The sequence below is a fragment of the Marmota marmota genome, unplaced genomic scaffold, assembly GCF_001458135.2.
Source record: "Marmota marmota marmota unplaced genomic scaffold, marMar, whole genome shotgun sequence".
NCBI lineage: Eukaryota > Metazoa > Chordata > Mammalia > Rodentia > Sciuridae > Marmota > Marmota marmota.
The window spans coordinates 4,747,466-4,772,802 of record NW_026000229.1 but is presented as its reverse complement, the minus strand read 5'-3'; the positions used below and the strand labels follow the sequence as shown (position 1 = coordinate 4,772,802).

At 40.3% G+C, this 25,337-nt stretch overlaps 1 protein-coding gene across 1 annotated transcript in view; it reads right to left on the bottom strand.

Annotated features, from left to right (window-relative positions):
- Idh3a (isocitrate dehydrogenase (NAD(+)) 3 catalytic subunit alpha) overlaps window positions 1-16,217 on the bottom strand; it is a 19,585-nt gene extending 3,368 nt beyond the window's left edge. The window contains exons 1-9 of the mRNA XM_015480355.2: window positions 16,093-16,217; window positions 11,236-11,298; window positions 8,532-8,615; window positions 4,276-4,390; window positions 3,394-3,581; window positions 2,794-2,927; window positions 1,755-1,857; window positions 1,601-1,665; window positions 434-518 (exon numbers count right to left, since the gene is read on the bottom strand). Of these exons, the coding sequence (XP_015335841.1) occupies window positions 434-518; window positions 1,601-1,665; window positions 1,755-1,857; window positions 2,794-2,927; window positions 3,394-3,581; window positions 4,276-4,390; window positions 8,532-8,615; window positions 11,236-11,298; window positions 16,093-16,119 (864 nt within the window). The 5' untranslated portion in view covers window positions 16,120-16,217. The remainder of the gene's footprint in view (window positions 1-433; window positions 519-1,600; window positions 1,666-1,754; window positions 1,858-2,793; window positions 2,928-3,393; window positions 3,582-4,275; window positions 4,391-8,531; window positions 8,616-11,235; window positions 11,299-16,092) is intronic.
- Between the last annotated feature and the right edge of the window lie 9,120 nt (window positions 16,218-25,337).

The window sequence follows — 25,337 nt, the reverse complement described above, 5'->3', positions numbered from 1 at the left end:
AGGGAGGGAGGGAGGGAGGAAGGAGAGGAAGGAGAGGAAGAAAAGAAAAGCCTTGGAGAAACAGAGCTACTTTTTAATTTAATTTCAAAAAATATGGACCAACAATCTTTTTCCAGTCAATTTTTGGTAAAGTATTGTAAGTGAGGAAGGATATATAAAGATATATCTAGAGAGAAATGATCAAAAACAAGGCTATATAAAAAACAATATACAGGGGCTGGGGCTGTAGCTCAGTGGTTGAGCACTTGTCTACCATGTGTGAGGCACTGGGTTCGATCCTTAGCACCACATTAAAAAAAAAAAATACACAAAGTGTCATTTTTTTTTTTTACATTGGCAAAACTCCCAAGTTAAAGCCTATGCATACTGATAATCCCTCCTGAATTCTCATGCTAATCCAACCCCAACTCTGCTTATGTGTGAGGGTTCTTACCGACTCAAAGATGGCAACCCCGTTGGCTCCAATGTTGCCACTTGGGGTCACACCAAGACCTCCAATCAGTCCCGCACACAGGTCACTGGGGGCAGAAAAACATTTCAAAGGACATTTTAAAAAGAAACATCTCACCTCTAGCATTGAAATTTTAGTTTATAAATACTATTCACCACTAAAAGAACCAGGATTCCTTGGAGCAATGGCTGATTCCAGGCTAAGATTAGAAAAAGGCAGATAATCCTGGAGCAGCTTACTATGCCAGGAAGCAAAATGAGGCCCAAATAAGGGCTGAGTTCAAAGGACCCAGGAGCCATGGGGAAGCGAGCTTCCCTGGCCAAGTGGGAACAATCTGAGTATCAATTAGTGATGGCAGTCATGGACATGCCACTCAAGAAAACAGAAAACCATGAGTCCACATTGATATAAATAAGTAAACAAGTAATAAATGAGAAGGAAAGTTTATCTTTATATTAAAATGCCAACTAACAAACGTAGAAAGATGGGTCTAGAAAGTCACCATTTGGCCAACATCATATTTTTTTTTAGTTGTAGATGGACACGTACCTTTCTTTATTTATTTTATGTGGTGCTGAGACTTGAACCCAGTGCCTCACACATGCTAGACAAGCACTCTGCCACTGAGCTATACTCCCAGCCCCAACATCATATTTGTGTACAAGTGTGTGTGTGTGTGTGTGTGCGCGCACGCTCGCATGCACACGCGTGCGAGAGAGAGAAATAGAGAGGGGAAGAAGAAAAAGGAGGAGAAAGGGAGGAAGTAAAAAGGGAAAGAAAGAGAGAGAAAGAGGAAAAGATTAAGTAAGGTAAAATGTTAACATCTGGGGGATCTAGGTGCTGACTATAAGGGAATTCTCTGTACTAGTCATGTAACTTTACTAGAAAATCTGAAATTATGTCAAAAGGTAGTTGGTTCACCTCATGGCAGATGAACAATCATGCCCTCCTCACCATGAGGTTCTGCCTTAACACAGGCTCAGAAACAATAGCTCCAAGAGACCATGGACTGAAATATCGGAAACTGTAAGCCAAAAAAACCTTTCCTCCCTTGATTTATCTCAGGTATTTTGTCACAGCAACAGAAAGCTAACACAAATATTTATAAATTATAGGTAATAAAAAATTTAAAAAAGTGGGGAGACTTACCTAAGGATATCTCCATATAAATTTGGCATAACAAGAACATCAAATTGGGATGGGTCTTGTACCATCTACAAGGAATACAATTGTGCGTTTAGCAATCAAAAATTGCACACCATGCACACTGTTCAAAGAAAGGAAAGTATAAATATATACTTACATTCAAACATACTGTATCAAGGTACATCTCATTAAATTTAATGTCTTTACAGTTTTCTGCAACTTCCCTGCATTTCTGCAGAAAAAGCCCATCTGACATTCGCCTGTATTTAATTAAATAAAAACTGCTGAAAAACAAAGGCTTGCAGAAAGAAAAGGATCAAATCAACGAAGTAAATTATATGCAAGAAATTTAAGTTCCAAAAGCTAAGATGTCTGATTTCATTATGGCAAAATGGTTTCTTAGGCAGTTAATAAAATGCAAGTTCAAAATATTTTGGGATCCCTTTGAAAGCATAAAAGAATAAAAATGTAAAACAGTTTGATCATGATAGAGAAGATTAGATCTTTATAATATTAACCCAGCAAGATCTAAGAAATAACCATTAATATTATTAACTTGTATGTATGTGTGTGTATAGCTTCAGATTGAATCCAAGGCCTTAGGCATGCTAGGCAAGGACTCTACCAATGAGCTACATTCCCAGACCCCATTAATATTATTAAAATTATATTAAAGGTTAATCTAATTTCATTATTTAAATGGTTAACTTTTCTTTGTTAGGAAGTGTTTATATATTCAGAGATGGCCTTTAATAGCCTGGGCATGAGGATAATTTGAACTATTTAGAGGAACATATCAGACAACATTAGCATGACTATTTTAAGACCCTGAGCATGAGGCCATTTCTAAAACATCCCCACTAGTTTACTTCTAAAGCATAAATAACATGGCCTCTGCTAACTGGACACAGCATCTGAGGACCCCAAATCTTCTCCACCTTTCTCTTCGGGTAACCCTTAGTCTCTTCTTAACTTCCAGGACCTCAATTCTGTCCCTTGCCTTTTACTCCTGTCATATACCCAGTGAGGCCCAACAAATAGCAGATTAACAGAAGAGAAATGCTGGACCCTCTGATTGGTACAAGGTTCTTTTTCAGAGATACTAGATGGAGGAGCAAGGTGGAGAGAAGGGATGGTTGGTCACTGCTCTCCCCTCAATAAAGCAAAATGGAGCACTGGCCCCTACAGGAACTCACATGATGTTGGCTTTGTGCACAGCTGTGACATTGCTCCGGTGATTGTTCCGGGCATACTCAAAGGCAAATTCAGCAATGCGCTTGCTCGCCTCCTCAGTGATGAGCTTGATGCTTTGCACAACTCCGTCAACAATCTGAAAGAAGAAAAAGCCCTGCACACTGGAAAGGATGTGGCAACAACTCATTGGCTAGCCACATGTAAACCACATCACTGTGGCATGCTTGCATGGGGTCGGCCAGCATGGCCACATCACACAGATAGTATGTCAATGGAGTTAACATTAAACCAGGCCCTGAGGTAGGTATCAGCCCCAACTGTACAGAGAAGCAAAACTGAAGTACAGAGGTAGTCACCTGCCCAAGAAATGGGGAATGCCCAGATGCCCAGGCCTGTACCCTAAGCCACACCAAGCTCTGTTCCTCCTGGCCTCCATTTGAGTAGAGTCAACCAGAGACCCAGCACCAAGACAAACACACACAACTCCTCACATGGTAAATCTGAGCTGTCTTTGGAAGACATTTTCAACTGAGAATTTGAACAATTGTCCCAAGTACACAGAAAGCAACTTAAGAACAGAAAAGTATCTGAAGTGAACATACCACATGCTCAATTCCACTGTACTCTCCTTCTGTGTTCTCTCGAATGGTGACAATATTTACATCAGTGTAAGGAGTTTTATACCCTTCGATTGAGACACATGGTCGTACATTGGCATAAAGGTCAAATGTTTTACGCAGCAATAAATTCATAGATGGGTGACCGGCTGCTATTGGGGTCTTTAAAGGGCCTGTAATAAAGAATACCCAGATGACAACAGAATACATTCTAGTCTTACTATCCCACTAGAAGCCCCCTTATAAACTGTGTTCTGTCTCGAACTTTACCCACTCCCTCAGATCCAGGTAAGGAGGAACATATCCTCCCAGGAGTTTTCTGGAACATGAACTGCATTTCTCATCTTCAGAACATCCTGAGGACAAGCACTATAACAGCTGCTGAACATTATCCAAACCTCAGTCACTGAACAAGGGTCATTCAAAAATGAAGGGTGAAAAACAATTCCAAGATAAGAAATTTGCCCAAGCTTCTCAGTCAGTAAGTGGCAAAATGAGATTCATATGTGGATCTGTCTATGGATTTATAGCCTGTGCCAAATTTCTATGTCACATGCTAGTAATTTTGAATCATGACCTTAAATGTGTATTAAAATAAAAATGTAGAAATTAGGCACAAGACAAATCTAGTTGAAGATAAACACATACTGTCCGTTGGTATTGGCTAGTAATACTTCAATGTTTTTTCTGGAGTTTGAAAAGAATGTCTCAAAAAACAAAGTATCTTACTCCGAGGGTTGACTTTACAAAAGGATTGCTTTACTTTAATTGATGCCAGGTCTTATTTAGCTTATGTGTAGGAACTTTTGAAAATGTGACACCTGGAGCAGAAATCAATAATAACCATCATTTCCACTTCAGTGCTACCTTTCAATCCCATCTTGTTCTTGTCCATTGACTCTTTGGCTTCCGGAGGTATCATCCACTTTCCTCCAGGTCCTTGAATGGCAGTGACATTCCGCTCCTCCCACTGAATAGGTGCCTAGATGCCACACCAGAGCACAGTGAACTGGAAAGACTCAATGAGACTGACATTCACACTACAATGATAAACTTCTATAACATATGGTCTGATAAATAGACTTGGAATTTGGGGCACAACTGGTAAAAACACATACAATAAGGTCCAAATAGTTAATGGCACGAGAACAGAGGTGTCATTCTCTAGCGTGCCCACAGGGAGTCTCCACATTACTCTGGCCCAGTCAATGTTCCCAGTTGCCATCTGCTCACTTATTTTCTTTACAAGGACTCTTAAGGTGGCTATAATTAAAATATCCTAAGGAGTGGAGAATTGTGGTTCACAGAAACACTTTATAGTACTGATACATGGATGAACTTTGAAAATACTACAATAAGTGTAAGAAGTCAATCATAAAAGATCATATTTTTTTTTAATATTTTAAGTTTACAGGTGATGCTGAGAATCAAACCTAGGGCCTCACTCATGTTAGGTAAACACTCTACCACTGAGCTACAACCCCAGCTCCAAAGACCATATGTTATAGAAGTTTATTTACATGAAATGTCCAGAAAAGGCATCTATAGAAATAGAAAGTAGGGCTGGGGTTGTAGCCCAGTGATAGAGCACTTGCCTAGCACAGGTGAGGCACTGGGATTCTCAGCGCCACGTAAAAATAAGTAAAATAAAGGTTAAATTCTTAAAAAAAGAAAGTAGATGAGTGGTTGCCTAGGGCAAGGGAGGGGAAAGGATCAGGGATCAGGGTATAAAAATTTGCTCTTGGGTAATAGTTTTCTTTTTGGTTGATCAAATCTTTCAAGCTGGGAACTGTGGTGAAGGACTGTAATCCCAGGAGTCCGAAGCAGGAAGATCTCAAGTTCGAGACCAGCTCAGCAACATAGTGAGACCCTATCTCAAAACATTAAAAAATAAAGGGTTAAGGATATGTCTCAGTGGTAAAGTGCCCCTGGGTTAAGTACTCAGTACCAAAAATAAATAAGAAAAATAAAAATTTTCCAAAATTAGGACTGGGAGTGTAGTTCAGTAGTAGGGCATTTGCCTGGCATGTGCAAGGCCCCGAGTTCAATCTCCAGTACCCCCCACGCACACAAAGTTTCAAAATTCTGTAGATGGTTTCACAACTCTGTGAATATACCTAAAACTATCAAACTGAATTGTATATGTTTAATGATAGAAAAGTATGGAGAATAATATCTCAATAAAACTGTTTGTAAAAAATCAGAAATGTTATATAACCTAAAGGTACCAACTTAAGGTATAAACCAGGGTCCCCTTTCTTTCTACCCACATCCTTGTGTGTATGTACACACATATTCGACAACCAACACATCGAGCATGTCCTAGGGTCAAAAGTACAGAATAAGACAAGGTCTTTGTTCCTATAGAGCTTAAGAGCGAGTTGAGCAATCATATTGCAGTTTTTTGGGGGAATCTATCACTTTATAAGCATTGCGTCCTCTGTTAGAGTTTGTTTTTGCTTTTTTCCAAATATTTTTTAGTTGTTGATGGATCTTTTACTTTATTTATTTATTTGTATGTGGTGCTGAGAATTGAAACCAATGCCTCACATATGTTAGGCAAGTGCTCCATCACTGAGCCACAACCTCAGACCTATAGGAGTTTTAATTAGAAACTAACATAGGAAAAAAAATGTTTGTATAATTTAAGTGGATTTCATTGCTCAGCTTATAACTATTAGTATTATAATAGGCACTTATTTAATTTTATACATTATTCACCTAGCATGTTTAAGGAATAATAATAAATAATAATAAAGCATCAAGTTTCCTAAACCCCCAAAAGTATTTTAAAATATTTACCTAAATCTACGGCTGGGCTACCAGAAGTAGTAATACCCCATCCCAGTCTTTTTTTTTTTTTTTAATTGATGTTATTTTCTTAAGTACACTCAGCGGAATGCATTACAATTCTTACTACACATATAGAGCACAACCCATCCCAGTCTTAATGAAAATACCACATTAGAATTTTTTTAAAAATACTCTTTCAGGGGGTTGGGGGAGAGGTGCATAGTTCAGTGATAGAGTATGTGCTTAGCATGTGCATGAGGGCCTGAGTTCAATTCCCAGCACCAGAAAAAGAAAAGATTTTTTAAAAGTTTTCTATTTAACTAAACATCAATTATATTCTCTGTTTTGACATGAAGGTATACCAAGATAGACAGGTAACTTGGCAGAGCTTAAGAACCTTAATCCAGGCAGGGTTCAAAGTTCCACAAATACAGCAGTACTATTTTCAATAACTTAATATATAGCAGATTTTAAACTACCAACAATGACAGTAACAAGAGCCTCCACATTGGGTTCTCTGCCTGGCCTGCTGTGGCTTAGCCTCGATCACCTGTACCTATGATGGCCAGAGCCCTGGGGTTTTTGAACACCTATACTATGACCAGCAGAATGTGGTGGAAATCAGCAGATTGAGAATGCTTCAGGTACTGACCACTACTGCCTGGAGCTGCTGTAGAAATGAGATTATGAAAGTTACTTATGTTCCTGGCTGCTTCCTGCAGAATTCCAGCTCTGCTTTTGCACTGAGAGTTTTCAATGCAGAACTGGCTCAGGCTAGTTGAGGACTCAAGTGTCTGAGAAAACAACTGGACTACTATGAATGCAGTGTTAGAAAAAAGAAAAAAAAACTGTGAAAAATATATACTGTAATAATCCACCATATCAGCCTGTGGCAACGAAGCTATGAAAGGCTGTCAGAGACATAATCTAACTGATGGCTTAAGAAAATCACTGATGAAAGAGAAAAAAATATGGATGATGAAGCATATCATAAAATCCAGAAACTTGAAAGTTACGCTAATAACACTTAGACTCTCTTCCTTATTTAAGAAATATTGGGTATAAGGCATCTTCATGCAAGCCAGGCACAGCAGCACATGTCTGTAATCCCAGTGACCTGGAAGGCTGAGGAAGGTGGATTGTAAATTCAAGACCAGCCTCAGCAATTTAGCAAGGCCCTAAGCAACTCAGTGAGGCCCGGTCTCAAAATAAAAAACAAAAATGGTTAGGGATGTAGCTCAATGTAAAATGCCCCTGGGTTCAATCCCTAGTAAGGGGAAAAAATGTTTCTCTGGAGGACTATTTGAATAAAACTCAACAAGTGGAATTTGATATACTGCACCTCTCTTACAACAGAAAAACTCATTAATTCCATTGTCTATGTATATTTAGTCACAAAGGAAAAGATTGGAATAATTTCATGGCACTGTTTCTAATTTAGTTCATTCGTTTTATGAAAGTATACAAGTTAGAGGTCTTGTTTCGAAACAATAAGAACTGTTTGCTTAAAGATAAAAAGAATTATTGGGAGTAGCTCACAGAACAAATTCAAAGCTGCTATGGGACTAAGTGCCAAGACACTGCTGAGATTCTGCCACACACACTGCCATTGGCACCACCAGCTCAGATAGTATCTGTTGTGTCAAAGGACAGGAGGGAGCTATGCTCCAGTCAGAGCACAGGGAGAAAGAACTTCAAGCAGTAGAGGCTCAAGTTAGCACTAAGATTTACACACTGATCATCTAAAACTTAGATGTTTGGTACAGCTAGAAAACACATTTATTCAGGGATCGTGAAGGATGAGATTATTGAGTTGAGGGCTTTACATTCCTAATATTTAATCTTTATAACCTTGTGTGAAAATTTATCCATAATGATAAAACAACTTATTTAAGGTGAGGCAGTTGCTGGTAAGAGCTGAAGCCCTAATTTGATTTTAGGTCTGACAGGTCTGGAAGTTTTTACTCTATTTCTAAGCCCACTGCTTCAGTCTGTCATTAAGTATTATCATGATCATGAACAAAACTATATTGGCAAAATTTATATTAGTGTAATTTATATTAACAATATTGTACTGAATATCCATTAAAGGATATATATTTTTTAAATCTAGTAAACACTAAGCTTCTCAGTGATAAGCACTGTGAAATATATCAAAAATAAAATGGTGGGTAACAAATAATGCTGAAACATGCATTATTAAACTGAAAATCCATGGAGACTAACAGACCTTACCAACTCTATGGAACTGTATGCAATTCATCCAAAGAGTTCATAGAAACTCTTCCACAAATTGCTATTATATAGATTTTTTTTTAAAGCCAACTTACTTTGGCAGCATCAAAAATCTTCATAACTGCAGCTGAAATTTCTGGGCCAATTCCATCTCCTGGAATTAAAGTTACTGTCTGAACCTGAATACAAGAAATCATTAAAGGAAAATAGTAAGAATTGATTTTTGAAGGGTTAAAAAAAACATCAGTGACAGAAATCCACTTTATAGGGATGCTTCAGAAAGATTCAAATGCTGCTAAGAAAATAGACAAACCTTCCCCAGGACAATCAAAGTGGAGATAGGAATCAATAGACAAGATATTCCACAATTCTATTCTTTTTTTTTTTTTTCAGGAAGCAGGGCTTTATTCTGCAATATGAAGGAAACATGCTTTGCCCAGCTGCCCCAGACATAAATTGTAACCACTGAGGAACTGGGCAGCAATGCCCCTTGTGGACCCCTTGCAGGGTTCTAAAGACAAACCAGAGTCCAAAAATTCTTTCTTCCCTTAAACACACCCATATCGTTACTTACAGAATTCACTTTTATACTGGTATCAAAAATTATACTAAACATTTATCACTAAACTAACTTTATTATATATTTTTCCCTCTAAAATTTCTTTGCTAAATATCTTCACTGTCCTGGTGACTTCTGCTTCCTTATTAACTTGATGTATACTGTGTCCTTATCCTTCTTTAGGTTTTCTGCCCATCTCTTGGCACCTCCAGTGACTCTCTGCTCAGATTTACTCTCCAGTCAAGGCTGCAAGCCCGCTTTTTGGACCTCAGACACCTCAAGTCTGAATTTGCAGTTGCTCCTTTTTCTTCCTGGTTCCTCATGGAGACTGCCACGCTTTTCTCCCTCACTTCCTCCTCTGCTGTGTGAGGCTGGGAAATCTGATTCCATCTTCCAGCACATTCTCTTTTCCCTAACTGTTCTTTATCTGAGTTCAGAGGTTTTAAAAAGAACCCAAATGATGCTCTTTTAAATAAAACAAAAATAAATTAAACCACCAAGTAGACCTCCCAACTGATATTTCTTTTCAGACAAGCTCCCAGACTAATTAATTCTATAAAACAAAGATAGCAAAAACATTTCAACAATGTTCTCACACTAAAATTTAGAAGAGTTCCTCATGAAGACAACTTTCCTGTCCATGTAATCCTGGAAAAGTTCCCTCTGCAACTTCTTCAGGCTTACAAAGCTCTTTCAGACACATTTCTAGAATATCAGAGCTCTGTTTGACACTCAGAAAAAGAAAAAAAAAAAACAAAAAAAAACAGGCCTTACATCAAGAGAGGGCCTTCACTTTTCTTAGTTCCCCTAAAAACTGCCTTCTTAATGATAAGTGTAATATAAATGATAAGCAATGTGATTTGTAACCAATAAAAATAAAACATGAGCAGACCTGAAAAGCCTGAATTAGACCTAGAACAACAGTAAGTTTACTTATGATGTAACATCAATGATTTGTCCAAAATTAGCCAGCATTTCAAATGTAGAAATAAAAATACGTAAGGGGGGAAAATCAGAAGATTTTAATGACCCTCTCTTTCCATTTGGGAACTATCATTTTATTATTTGGGAACTTCATTTCAACAGGCTCCAGTTGCTTGATCTATATGTTTTTTGAAAGAAGTTTCTCGCTTTTGCCTTCCAATGATCCCTCCTGGGCAGGTGGACTAATTCTCAATTTTTCTATACAGTTGAAGAAGTTTTTAAAAAAATAAATATCTCCTCTTATTTCTCTTGAAAATAATCCCTTCCACCAAGCTAATATTTTTAAAGAACAGATAACTGAAAATTAAATAACAGCAGATAGCAATGATCATCTTTATCAGCTTTCAGAACATGTTTGAAATGCCAGCTTAGCCATCCTTGAGCTTGAAGTGCAAGCCTCATTCTGCATTTTTTGCATAAGCAGAGCCAAAAGAATCCTTTGGCTTCTTCCTGTTCTCCCAATGTCATCAGGCCATCAGAAAATTAGAATTTTCTTCCACAGCACAAAAAGTAAATAAAGGGAAAAAATGTACTCTGGTCTTATAAATTCTTCATGGCATAAAATGTTATATGGGAGTATAGGAATTATGAAATTCAAATCAAATCAGATTCTATAAAAGGGGGATAAAATAAAAATGAACAGGAAATCACTGACCCACAGTCTCAGAATGTTCCAAAAATGTGGTATCAGTTCTGAAAGCACAGAACTCTAATGCTAGGAATTCTAAAAGCGGCAGATTTAATGAGCAATAGATGATCCACTAAAATGATAGTCTATAAAGACTGTATAAGGAAAGTATAAGCCTACAGGGCTTATAAGTATTTGAGAAATTCCTAATTGGCAATCTACTGTTTTTAGGGAAGCTCACAAATTAAAAATGCAAAGCAGGTTTTGAAGCTTCTCAACAATTTTCTCTCAATTTGCACTAGTTTTAAGGAAAAAAAATTGTCTTACCAAAATGAGATTGTGAAATAAAGTAACAGGCTCAAGGGTAATTCTATTTTTATAACAAGGCTCCTTCAAGATATTAATGTGACAGGCTTACATAGCCAGCTGTAATATGATTCTTTTACATATGCAAGTGACCTAATAGGTTTGTGTATATGTTAGCCAATAATTTAAATATGCATTAAAAGCATGGCCCAATTTCCCTAGATTTAAATAAATGGAGATTAATGCTATATAATAGATGTATTAGAGCATCTTTCTTGAGAAACTTCTAAAAGGGAAAAATAAAAGACATAATTATACTCACACCACCAGCAAAACCTCTGGTCACCTGTTTTGGATTGTGGAATGCACCTAGCAGCCGAGAGACCTACATTAATATCAACAGAGAAATGTTATCCACAGAATTAAACAACATTTAGTGCTGCAAATTTGCAAATTTGGGCACTTCCTAGGAATATCTTTATCACATCTTAGCTCAATGTAGCTAGCTTGTTCAGATTTGAAAGCCTAAATATTTCATGTTTTATCTATGATCTGAGAATAAAACTATACTTTTTAAGCTCAAATACTGAAATTTTCTCTGATATGAATGGTTTTACATCAACATTCTTAACCTCCAGGTCAATTTAGGGGTAACATATTCTTTAAGAAAAGTACCAATAACTTTAGATCCAGGAAGGTCCTTATGAAATCCAAAGCACAGCTCATTTATTTCACAGGTGGAATCATTGGGTCCAAAGGGTAGCAATATGCCTACAGTCACAGCGACTATCTGGCAAAATGGAAAACCAGAATCCAGTTCTTCTGCCTCATTAGCCAGTGTATCTCCAACCATACTTTACATTTACTCTTCTCCTATGAATATTAAGAAGTTACACTTTATGCCAGGTGTGGTAGTGTACACCTGTAATCCCAGGGACTCGGGAGGCTGAGGCAGGAAAAATGCCAAGTTCAAGGCCAGCCTCAGCAATTTAATGAGGCCCTAAGCAACTTAGTGAAATCCTATCTCAAAAAAATAAAGCTGTGTGCGGTGGCACTTGGCTATAATCCCAGCAGCTTAGGAGGCTGAGGCAGGAGGATCACTAGTTCAAAGCCAGCCTCAGCAATTTAGTGAGGTCCTAAGCAACTCAGCAAGACTCTGTCTCTAAATAAAATAGAAAAAAGAAGGTCTGGGGATATGGCTCAGTGGTTAAGCACCCCTTGGTTCAATCCCTGGTACCAAAAAATAAAAGTAAATAAAAAGAGCTGGAAATGGGCTGGGGTTGTGGCTCAGTGGTACAGCACTTGCCTAGCATGTGTGAGGCACTGGGTGTGACTCTCAGCACCACATAAAAAATAAACAAATAAATTAATAAAGGCATTGTATTCATCTATAACTAAAAAAAAGGGGGGGGGGGCTGGTGATGTAACTCAGTGATTAAGTGCCCCTGCATTCAATCCACAGTACAAAAAAAAAAGAAAGAAAGAAAATACACTGTATGATAAAATCTAAGAAAGTTTATTCCTAACCACTTGATGCCATGCAGAATGAAGATTTTAAATAACTTTATTTCTTCTGCTAATACAGATAATATGGTCACTATTGTTAATTTGGGGGGACTAGAGAAAGATACAAAAAATGCCACCCAGTAATCCCACCACTCCAAGACATCACCACTGGTAATGTCCCCCAATCAACATTATCATACATCAAAAATATAAATTTTAAAAGATTAATTCAAACTCTAATAACTCACTCTTTGAGGACTGATAAAGTCACATTATAATAAAGGCATTAAAACTCACTAAAAATGCTAAATGTAACTTTTTTTCATGCTAAATACAAGAGCAAAGAGACATCTGTTACATCCTATCTTAGTCTTCCCTTATGGAGCCTGAACCTTTGTTGAAATATTGGCCCTACAAATGATGGGACAAAAACCAATATTCAAGAAAGTGTGTATGAATTGTATTCTATAATCCTATATATACATAGTCATGTCTCTGGATTGAAAATAAAAGACAGGGCCAAGTTGAAAGAATGGTCTATGCCAAGCTCTCAGCCAAATCATCATCCTAGAACATAGATGCATCCACCCAGCAGGTAGATTATTGGACAAGAGGCCAATTAAAAGCTATTCTGTAAAAGTTCTTTTCCCCACTTTCCACTTCACCACCTCATCCAGTAAAGAGGGAAAGACACACAAAATAGACTCACATCCTTGTGATACAAGACTTCAAAAACCTAGCTTTAAATATAACCCCAAGAGTGCAAAGATTTTTTTTTTTTATGATTTGTTTGCTGTTGAATCTCCAGTACCTAGACATTGCCTGCCTCATAGGAGGTGCCCAATAAACTTTTGTAAACACTGAGGCCAACCTCAATCATATTTCTGTTTCTATCCCAGACTTTTTTTTTAAATTTTTTAAAATTTTTTTTAGTTGTCAATGGACCTTTATTTTACTTATTGATACATGGTGCTGAGAATCAAACCCAGTGCCTCACACATGCCAGGCAAACGCTCTGCCACAGTGCCACAGCCATAGCCTGTATCCCAGACTTAATACATGAAACAATTTTCCTCAATAACCGTTTTTTTCCATGTTTGTCACCTTTCCTCCAAGCTTTTAAAGCAATACTCCATCAATAAAGACATTAGAAACAATTTTTTAAAAAATAAAGACATTAGGATGACCTAGAACCTTCAATAAAATAAGATTTTTTAGGGCTGGGGTTATAGCTCAGTAGTAGAGCGCTTGCCTCACAAGCATGAGGCACTGGGTTCAATCCTCAGCACCACATAAAAATAAATAAATAAAAATAAAGATATTGTCCAGCTACAACTAAAAAAAAATTTTTAAAGAGTTTTTAGAGCCCTATCTCCTATATTACACACACACACACACACACACACACACACACATATCTCTCTCTCTCATATATATATATATATATATATATATCACATTATGTATTTTGATAAAACCTGGAGAGAGAGATTCTCAGATGAGAAAACTGAGGCCAGGCTTGCAGAGCCTTTACTGGATCCCTGAACTTCTCACTTCAGGCTCAGTGGGCCATCTTAATCCCTGGCTTCTTACTTCCTTTTTTAACCTTAATACACCATCTTAAAAATATAATAGATACAATGTTGGATGGATGTAAGGCAGGCTCAATAAGTGCTTGCTAATGGCAACTCAGACATTATAGTATTTCACAGTCAGAAGTCTTTAGAACCCCTCTATTTTCTCTATGAGAAAAACTTTTTTAAGGTACAGATCCCCTTTTTCAAATAAATAAATTAAAACCCAGTAAAGGATCTGCTCTGAACCCAGCATCCAACTTAGCACTCCCTCCATCCTAGGGTCAGCCTCTGAGGCACCAATCCCTAAAGGGAAAAACTGGCCCAGAGGTCAGATGACTCTGCCAAAGATCACACTGGGGGTCCATGTCAGAGAACTTCATCTTCTGACCCACAGCCTGACGCTTTCTAGACTCCCAATATGAGAGTTTTTTCTTGCAGATCACACTTCTGAAGGTTTAATGTACCTACCAAAGATGAACTAGGTGTTAAGTGCAAGCCCAGTGATTGAGGGATTGTTTTAACAGTGAAACAGAGGTTATTTTACCTTTAGAAGTAAATATAACAGCTACCATCCCAAGCAAATCCCAATCTGAGAAGAGTGACAAAGTCAATCTAGTTACTGAGCAAAAAAAAACAGTTATTGATACCCACAAACCACTGTGTTCTTGATGACTGCCAAGATAAATATTCTGATGGCTAAAAAAGCTTCATATTTTTGTGTTCCTTCTGCATGTTCTAGGTGTTTTCACATTCATTATTTTATTTAAGTCTCCAACAACTTGGCGACACAAGTACAGATATTTTGCAGATGTGCATATTAAGGCTCAGAGATGTTAAGTAATTTGCTTAGAGTCATGCAACCAAAGAATGGCACTGCCAGGATTTAAACCTAGGACTCCTAAATTCCAGTGTAGAAATATTATCACTAAATAATATTTAGTGATAGGTTCAGTGTATCCCTGAACCTATCTTTAAACTTTAAAAAAAAAAAGGAGAAAAATAGTAACAAGTTTTATAGAAAAATTAAGTTGCTTATGGTAGACTCCAAGGGGACCACCCATTAATAGCAACAGGAGACTAATAAGGCATGTTATTCCCTGTACTACACATAATTTACTATGTGACCTTGGCCACAGAGCAGGCAGAATGGAAGTGAGAGGGCCGGGGAGGTAGCTCTATAGCACCTGCCTACCTTGGAGCATTTGCCTAGCACGCATGCGTTGCTGGGTTTGATACCCAGTACTGGGGAAAAAAATTTTTTTAAAAAGGTTGAAAATGTGAATCAAGACACTCGGGTTCCTCTCCCAGCTCTGCCATCTACTTCCTGTGTGACCTTGAGCAAATCTGTTAGGTTCTTTCCTCTGAAAAACCAAGGAACTGCGAAGATAATCTGAAATCCTCTCCAGCTCTAGCAACTGAGCTTTCCAGATCGCAAGACTCCCACTAATAAACAGGTAAAAGGAAGATGCTGTGAGTCTCCCTCTCCCAGGGTTCAAATAGTAATGCCAAGATGTAAATGCCCTGTGCCCTTTAAAGGGGAAATAGACACAAGAGCACAGAGTCGGACTGGGAAGAACTCCAAGGAGGACAAAATCTGGCATGAAAAAGAGCCCCGGGATTCCCTCACCTGGGAAATCCCACTACCCTACGCCTGCTCCTGCGGTTATCCTGCCGAGAGCCAAGCAGACCCCAGAAAGGCCTGAGTCGTGCTCTGGGGCTATGGGTACCATCCGCAGGGCCGCAGCCAGGACCGCGGAGCCCAGGCGGGGGCTCCGTGACCTTCCCCGGCTCGCTAGGCCGGGCGGTGGCCCTGGAGAAGGTCGATGGTAATATCCGGAGCAGGGCCGGTTCCCCCCGCCTTGACCTTGACGTCGTCGTCGCCTGAGGCGCTGCTGTCCGGGTTCAGGGCTGCCCAGACCCTGGGTGCCGGCCACCAAGCGCCTCGCACCAGCGGCGAGAACAGACTCCCAAACTGTCTACGAGGACCGCGAGCCACCTGCCCATCGGGTCCCGTAAGCCGTCCTCACCCAGCACGCGGTTCGCCGGCCTGCCTGCTCTTGCTGCCAGCCTGCACATGCCGGCCTGCCAGCACTCACCTTGGAGATCCACGCGGACCCGGCCATCGCTTCAGCTTCTCTCACTGCAGCGACAGCGGTGGTAGTAGGGCGCGTGCGCGCCACCGGCCTCCGGAGCCCGCCCCGCGTGGCCCCGCCCCCGATGCCCCGCCCCACCTCCGGCCCGCCTCGGTATTTCTCCGCGCTCACTCCCTGCTGTTCCTATTAGCCAATCGCCGGGCTCGTCTCGCAGTGACGCACCGATCCAGGAACAGTTCTGCGACCCGGAAGAGGCGGGTCCAGGATCTCCGGGAAGCCGCCACCCTTTTCATTCATTGATTCGCTGTTTCAGTAAGATGTTTGTTGTGCACCTACGAAGTGCCGGTTTTCTAGAGTTGGAGAGAGATCGCGCCTCTCACGCGCGGGAGTTTACAATCCCGTGAACCGAGAAATCATTTACTCATTCCACAAATCATAATTTTTATGTTTAACAGCTTTATTGAGGTATAATTTATATATCTTAAAATATACCCTCTGGAAGTTGGAGCTGTGGCTCAGGTGGTAGAGCGCTCGCCTAGCATGCGCGAGGCGCTGGGTTCAAGCCTCTGAACCACATAACAATAAATAAAATAAAGGTTTAAAAAAATGTACTCGCTGATTGTTTAGTAAATGTAAACAGTTGAACCGCCATCACCACAATGCAGTTTTTGACATGGGAATATTCCTAGTGCCCATTTGCAGTCAGTCCCTTCTTCCATTCTCAGTCCGGGGCAACGACTGATCGGTCCTTAGATTTTTACAGCTCTACAAATATTTCTAAGTGCCAACCAGATGTCAAGCACTGTTCTAAGTACTGGAGCTCATATTTCCAGTGGGAAAGACAATCATCCATCAAGTACCTCACAAATGTCCAGTCAACTATGGCTTATGATTCAAACCAATCGTGGAAGGCCGGGAAGGCTTCTCTGAGGAAATACCTTCCCCCTCATCCTTTCCCCACCCCAGGACCCTTAGCTGGGTGCCAAGGGTAACTGCGACCAGGTCTCCTCCTCCCACCCTATCCTGGAAAGGGTTCTATCAGGAGAGGAACTATCCACCTAGAAAATCAATGAGTGCATTGGAGAAGTGATGCCAAATACTTTCTTTAGATAAAATAAATTGCAGCTTAATCTGCGACCTAGTCTGAAAACAGGGCTGTCATCAATCTCTTCCCCTCAAACCCTGTCCTGCACCGAGCCCTGCAGTGTTCTCTTACAGTCCTCTCCATCCTCACTGCCCCGCTGTGCCTGACTACGTTTTGAACAGACTGTTACAACAGCCGCCTCACCAGCTACCTGCCTCTTCCAGTCCTTTCTCTCAGCCCTTTCCTTCAGGCACAGCTCTGACTAGGGTTTATCCTGCTTTTAAAAATCTCCTGACTCACTCTTGCTTTCTTCTGCCACTGCTGTCTTTTTTCATCCTAGTTTCCACTACTCCTTCCAGCCCCAAAGCTCTGTAACACCTGCCAAGTAGGACTGCTGGCCAGCCCCCAGCCCCCAAATGCTGCCCATGTTTCACCCTCTGCCCTTATGCTGATGCCATTCCCTCTGCCTATGTGCCCTTCTGCCCCATTCCCACCTGCTGAAATTCCAGCCACTTGTCAAGACTCAGCTCAGCTGTTCGTTCCTTTGGGAAGCCCCCAAGACCCATCCATGTGTCTTCTCTCCTACTCAGAGCTCCTATACTCAGCTCCTATTTGTCCTGAGAACCCTAATAAATTATTTCCTGCTGTGTACCATCAAGCCCAGAGAGCACCTCTTATATCTTTGTTTCTGGAACAGAGACTAGTACACCAAGTGCTTACTGCTCGGTGATTATAAAACAAACCAAACATTGAATGGCTTTATCCAATCTCCATTTAATCTTCACAACAACCATATTGTGAAACTGAGGCACAGATAGTAAATTATGATGCATGATGGCATCCACACTAGGAAATCTCCCAAGTACTGGAGCAATACTCTTGATTTTGAAACTTCCTCCAGGGACCTTTAAGTTCAACAAAGGTTTCCAAGCTGAGTCCTTATGGTGTACTCTGAGGGTTCAAAGAAATAACTAAGATCCAACCCTGCCCTCCAAGTCTAGTGAGGGAGAAATTTAGAAGTCTCAGATGGTGACAGGTGGCAGGGGAGGGAGGATTTAAGATTCCTCAGCTGATAGCATCTGACTCAGTCCTTAAAGAGGTAAAAATGTCAGTCAGCTGTGGTGGTACATACTTGTAATCCCAGCTCCTCAGGAGACTGAAGCAGGAGGATTGCAAGTTCTAGGCCACCTAGGCAATTTGTGAGATCCTGTCTCATAAAAAGGGAGAGAGAAAGGGGATATAGAAGAGACTGGTACCACAAAGCCTTACAGGCAGAGAAGTGTAGAACCCTGAGCACTTCAGTTTCTCAATACTGAAAGGGACTAATTCCCACAACCAAGTGCTCTGCCTGGGGGCAGCTGGAGGTTAGAACTGGGATCTGTTTTCTGTGTCGGCCCTAGACTCCAGAAGCCAATCAGTCTTCCTCATACACATTCTCCAGTTCCTCCAAGATGCAGGCCACTCTCCTCTGAACAAGCCCTCTGCCCCCAATCCTTCACCGTGTAGTGCCCCAAGACATCATCAGTAAGATAAGTTTGTACCAGATTATGGGAAAACTTGGCCACTCAGGAGAAGGATCTAGAAGGTAGGCCCTTATCTGTAACCACTACTACTCATTCTAGGTGTGCCATAAGAATTTTTTTTTCAATCAAGATGGCAATTTTTAAATTAAAAAACCATCAAAATAGAATAAAATTATATAATGTTTCTTTTTTCATTTTCACAAAAGGCATCGAAATCATTTCAACAGAACTTGTTTGTTTTAAATATTTTTACTAAAAAATATTGACAAAGGGTACATCCTTATCTTCATTTTAGGAAAAAATTCAAAAATAAGTAAGGGAGATATTAGGACCTAAGTAAATAAGTGGGCAAAGGACCTGAACAATCAATTCACAGCCAGAGACACACAAAGTAACTTAAAATGTGTTCAATCTTAACTGTAATCATATGTGTACGAAATTTTTAAAAACAGGAGTCTTTTAACCCTTTTACTGGGGCAAATTAAAATTCTAATGTCACATATTGTCCAATTTGTGGTGACATTACTACACTTTAAGTTTTGGATGACCTTAAAATCTGCCACAATCTTTTTGGAAAACAGTTCAGCAATGTGTCTCAAGAGCCAATAAGTACTCTTACTCTTTTACCTAGTAAATCCATTTCTGAGAATTAATCTCTTGGGAAAAAAACCCAGAAAGAAAAAAAATCAGCACAAGATATTCGTTAGAGTATTATCTGTAATTTTGAAAATTAAATAAAAGTCTTAATGATTAACAAAGGAAATAGTTGTATAATTTAGGTTAAATGAATTGAATGGAACACACAGCCCTCAAAAGTGATTATTATGAAGATTCCTTGGCTTCTCAGTAAAAGATTATGGTTTAATGTTTAGAAAAAGAGATTTTAAATTGATCTATGCTCTGCTATACCTTTTTTCTACTTGTGAGCAGGACTCTTCCCACAGTCTTCCTCCATTCAATAAAATCCAACTTCAATCTCCTAGTTGCTCAGGTCAACAGCTTGAAGGTCAGCTCTATTTTCTTTTTCTTTTTCTTTTATTTCTCAGGGTCTCACTGAGTTGCTTAGCACCTAACTTTCTGCTGAGGCTAGTTTTGAACTTGAGATCCTCCTGCCTCAGCCTCCCAAGCCACTGGGATTAAAGGCAATCTATCATCATACTACATCCCCAGCCTATTCTATTCTGTATTTTGACACAGGTCTCATTAAATTGCTCAGGCTGGCCTCAAACTTGCAATCCACCTGCCTCAGCCTCCTGCGTCAGTGGAATTATAGTTGTGTACCACTATGCTTGGATGTCAGCTCTGATTTCAAAATGGTGCCAGATTGGGCATTTCTCCCTACGTCTATAGCTACCACTGTCACCTTGACCCAAGTCAGAGTCATTTCTTGCTTGAACTAATGCAGTAGATTCTAAACGGTTCCTGTTCTTTGAAACTTGCCCACTTATAGTCTGTCCATCTCTGCCAGTAGGATCCTGTTAAGACGTAAGATAGAAGAGCTGGGAATATAGCTCAAAGGCAGAATGCTTTCCTAGCATGTATAAGCCCTGGGTTCATTCCCCAGTAACACCCCCCCCACACACACACACACACACAACCTGAGGTACCCTCTTCTGCTCAAAACTGCCAATAGTATTTCATCTCTCTCCAAGTAAAAGCCAATGTCCTGCTGGGTCTGGTGGTGCACACCTGTAATCCCAGCGGCTTGGAAGGCTGAGGCAGGAAGGATCACAAGTTCAAAGCCAGCCTCAGCAACTAGCAAGTTGCTCTAAGCAACTTAGTGAAACCCTGTCTCAAAATTAAAAGTAAAAAAAGGGCTGGGGATGTGGCTCAGTAGTTAAGTACCCCTGGGCTTTATCTCTAGGACCAAAAACAATAAACAACAACAACAACAAAAAAAAAACAAAAAAACAATGTACTGACAGTGATCCATACAGCCCTAAATGATTTGGTCCTGCTACCCATTCTCTGATTTCGCCTCCCATCACTGTCTCCTTTGACGTATACCTGCCTCTTTACTATTTTGTTTTTTGGGTCTTTTTTTTTTTTTGTACTGGAGATTGAACCTAGTGGTTTTCTACTACTGAGCTACATTCCCAGCCCTTTTTACTTTTTATTTTGAGGCAGGGTCTTACTGCTGGAACTGGCCTCAAATTTTTGATTCACCTGCCTCAGCCTCCCCAGTAGCTGGAATTACAGGTTTGCACATGTGCTAGCCTTGCTGTGCATGGATCAGTCCATGCTTCCACCTCAGATCCTTTGTACTTGCTATTCCCAAGCCTCGAAAGCTCTTCTGTAAGGCTTGCTCCCTCAGCTCCCTGCCCAGTACCTAGCAACCATGAAGCTGCTTTCTATGTATTTGCCTACTCTGGGCATTTCATATAAGAGGAATCATACAAGGTGTAGTCTTTTTTTTTTTTTTAATAACGTCTGGTTTTGTATTATCTTATAGTCTTTTAAATGTTTGGTTTTTAGTTGTAGTTGGACACAATATCTTTATTTTATTCATTTATATGTGGTGCTGAGGATCAAATCCAGGGCCTCACATGTGCTAGGCCTCACTCTACCACTGAGCCACGACCCCAGCCCCAATGTGTAGTCTTTTACGGCTGGTTTCTTTTACTTTGTATGTTTTCAAGATTTATCTGTCCCAACAATAAAAAATTTAAAAAAAAAAAAAGATTTATCTGTGGCACAGCATGTATCAATACTTCATTCCTTGTAATTGCCAAGTTACGTCCCATTGTATGGATATACCACATTTTATTTATCCATCAGTTGATGACATTTGAGTTGTTTCCAAGTGTTTTTTTTAAACATTTATTTTTTAGTTGTAGGTGGACGCAATATCTTTATTTTATTTTTATGTGGTGCTGAGGATTGAACCCCGTGACTCAAGCATGCTAGATGAGTGCTCTTCCTCTGAGCCACACCCCCAGCCCTGTTTCCAAGTTAATTTTTATTTTTTGCAGTGCTGGGGATCAAATCCAGGGCCTCATACATGCTAGGTAAGCATTCTTCCACTGAGCTACACTCTTACCCCTATTTCCAAATTTTGGCTATTATGAATAATGCTGTAAAGAGCATATGATTTCCTTTTGATCTCCTCTAGTATTCCTCAGATTCTATTTATACAATAAAAATCATGTGTTCAAAGAATCCTTGTACCTTGACCTCACGGCCGGGCATATATTGCCTGAGGCACAGCCACCTTCTATGCCCTATGTGGCATTAAAGCCTGGAATTGTACCTTTGCCTTGAGGAGTGAAGAGATGCCCAAGATAAGTTCATATCATCCAGTTTTTCCCTTTATCACAATTTCCTGTTATTGCTTGGCTGAGCTGGGCTCTGGGAAAACTTGATCCCAGTTGTTCTACTGCGGTGACTACAGGTCAAAGAACAGTTGCCCTGAATCTCGGTGTTTCCACAAACAGGATTTGCTGTGTGTTTCCTCAAGTAATCACTGCAGAGCACCTACTGTATCAGACGGGAGCTGGAAGCTGTGTGGTGTAAAGATGAAGGAGTTCATCCCCTACCTTGTAGGAGCCCCAGCCCTCTGAAGATCTGATATCACCACCAGAAGAGACACAAACCTTTATTTTGAGTTCCTTCCCCAGGTTGGTTCATGCTGTAAGGAAGTCATCAATGTTTACCCATCAAAGAGGTAGATTGATACTATGACTTTGCACTTCAAATTCTTCAATGTCATTTAGAGAACAATCAAGGCCTGCAGAGCAACTGTTCCTTAGCACTTCCACCTGGAAGTTCCAGGGCTCTCCAAACTTTCACCCTGAAAACAACTCTTCACTTTCCTCCAAACCTGATCTCTCTCTGTGTTCCCCATCTCAGCGAAGGACCCCATCACCTACCTGGTTTGTGGCCCAAACATAACTCCAGGTATCACCATGAACTTCATCACTCATATTTGTTTGTTTGTTTGTTTGTTCATTGGTGCAGGGGATTGAACTCAAGTTACTTGACCACTGAGCCACATCCCCAGTCCTATTTTGTATTTTATTTAGAGACAGGGTCTCACTGAGCTGCTTAGTGCTTCACTTTTGCTGAGGCTGGCTTTGAACTAGTGATTTTCCTGTCTCAGCCTCCCAAGCCCAAATTCCTGCAAAGGTAGGAATATTCAGAGGTAAAATGATTAAAGAGCTGTAACCTAATCTGTCAATCCTAATTTGAATGAACTGACTAGGGCGTGGCTAGAGGAGGTTGGTCACTGGGGGAGTGCCCTGGAAGAGTGCATCTTTGTTGTGGCCTCTTTCTCTGTTTCCTGGCTATCCTGAGGGGACAGCTTCTCTCTGCCATGCCCTTTCCCTGATGAAGTACTGCCTCCCTTGGGCCCAGAGTAACGGAGTCCTCTGATACCATGAGCCAACATAAACTTTTACTCCTCTAAGTTGTTCTTATCAGGTATTTTGGTCACAATGATGTAAAAGCTGACTAAAACAAATAATTTGTCTTTCAATATGTAAATGCTCATGCCAATTCATTGGAAGACATGACAAAACACTTATATGCTTGCACTTACTTGAAAAAAGAAATTTGAGTTTAAGAGAGATAAGATTCAGGTAATATTTTCTTTTAAAAATAAGAACTAAAAAAGTAGACTTTTATACCAAATCACATTGACATCCACAAATGCAGATGAATACAGCTAAAGTTCTCAAAATGATTTGCCAGCAGTTTCAAGGTTAATTTCTTCTTTCTAAATCATGAGTCACTGTGATGATTTGGATCTGGAATGTCTTGCAAAGTCTTGTGTTGAAACCATAGTCCCCAGTGCAGTAGGGTTCAGAGAAGGGGCTTTTTTTTTTTTTGAGAGAGAGAGAATTTTAATATTTATTTTTTAGTTTTCAGCGGACACAACATCTTTGTCTGTATGCGGTGCTGAGGATCGAACCTGAGAGAGAGAGAGAGAGAGAAAGAGAGAGAGAGAATTTTAATATTTACTTTTTAGTTTTCGGTGGACACAACATCTTTGTCTGTATGCGGTGCTGAGGTTCGAACCTGGGCGGCACGCATGCCAGGCGAGCGCGCTACCACTTGAGCCACATCTCCAGCCCCGAGATGGGGCTTTTGAATGATTGATCATGAGGGCTCTGAGCTCATCAGTGGGGACAATTTTTTTTTTTTCCATACCAGGGATTGAATCCAGGGACCTCTACTACTGAGCTACATCCTCTGCCCATTTTTATATTTTATTATTTTGAGACAGGGTCTCTCTAAATTGCCTAGGCTAGCAATTTGCAATCCTCCTGCATCAGCCTCCCACATCGCTGGGATGACAGCTAAATACTACCACCCTGATAGGTTAATCCAATTGATGGGTTAGTCCATTGATAGTTGAATGGAATTCTGGGAGGTGGGATCTAGTTGGCAGACGTAGGTCCCTGGAGGTTTGCCCTGGAAGGCCCTTCCTCCTCCCTTTCCTACTTCCTGCCTCTCCTTCTCCTTCCCCTGCCTTCCTTCCTCCTAGAATCCTCTTGCCCCCTCCTCCTCTCTGTTTTTGTTTCTCTGCTTCCCAGCTGCCATGAGCTGACAGCTTTGTTTCACCAGACACTTCTCCCTTCTGCCATGATATTCTTTCTTAACTCAGACCCAAAGATATGGAGAAAGCTGTCCATGGATTCAAACCTCTAAAGCCATGAGCCAAAATAAATCTTACTTCCTCTAGATTGTTCTTGTCAGGAATTTTGGTTATAGCAATGAAGTCATGTGTTCATCAATAATACAGTTTTCCAAACTGATGTCAACTCTAGTTAAAGTTTGGGAGGAAGTAAAGTTTAGTTTTCCCTTGATTAACACAGTAGTTGCATTCCTGGGAAAAATCGGCATATGGTAAAGCCATGCCAAAAACTACTGAGTTTATTTGTAAAACAGTTAGGTTGCAAATGCATTTATTATAAATAAGTTTGTTACTTACATGAGTTATCTGGTTGGACTTTTCAAAGTCCTGCCAGACACAGGCATTTGCTACTATGCAGGACTGTCCCAGTTTTGCGGGACACCCAGCATTCTCAGACCACATTCATTGAATGGAATGAGGTTCATTCCACCTTCCTATCATTGCACCCACAAAATACCTCACAGAGTTCAAAACACTCCTTGTGCAGCAGTACCCCTTCCATAAGAACATGGTCTAGAGGACAGATATTTAGACAGCTGTCATGTGAACTCCAGGGTCTGTGGGTGCCCCAAGCCTGAAATTCCTAGGAACTAGGGGAGAAGAAACAGAGTATCATGGGTCTTAAAGCAGACAGATTGTTACAAGCAAACAAAACTTAAGAGAGGCCAGGCCGGGTGTTGCATGCCTATAATCCCAGCAGCCTAGGAACCTGAAGCAAGAGGATCTCAAGTTGAAAGTCAGTCTCAGCAATTTAGCAAGGTCCTAAGCAACTTAGTGAGACCTTGTCTCTAAATAAAATATAAAAAAGGGCTGGGGATGTGGCTCAGTGGTTAAGGCCCTTGAATTCAGTCCCTGATTTAAAAACAAAAAAAACCTTAAGAGAGGCCCATTTTCCCATTTTCTAAGCAGAAAGAAGGGAGTCAAGCAGAAAGGACAGCATGAGCAAAAGCACAGAGGTGAATGATTGTATCTGGGAACTAAAGGGCCAACAGCAAAGGGCCAGGTG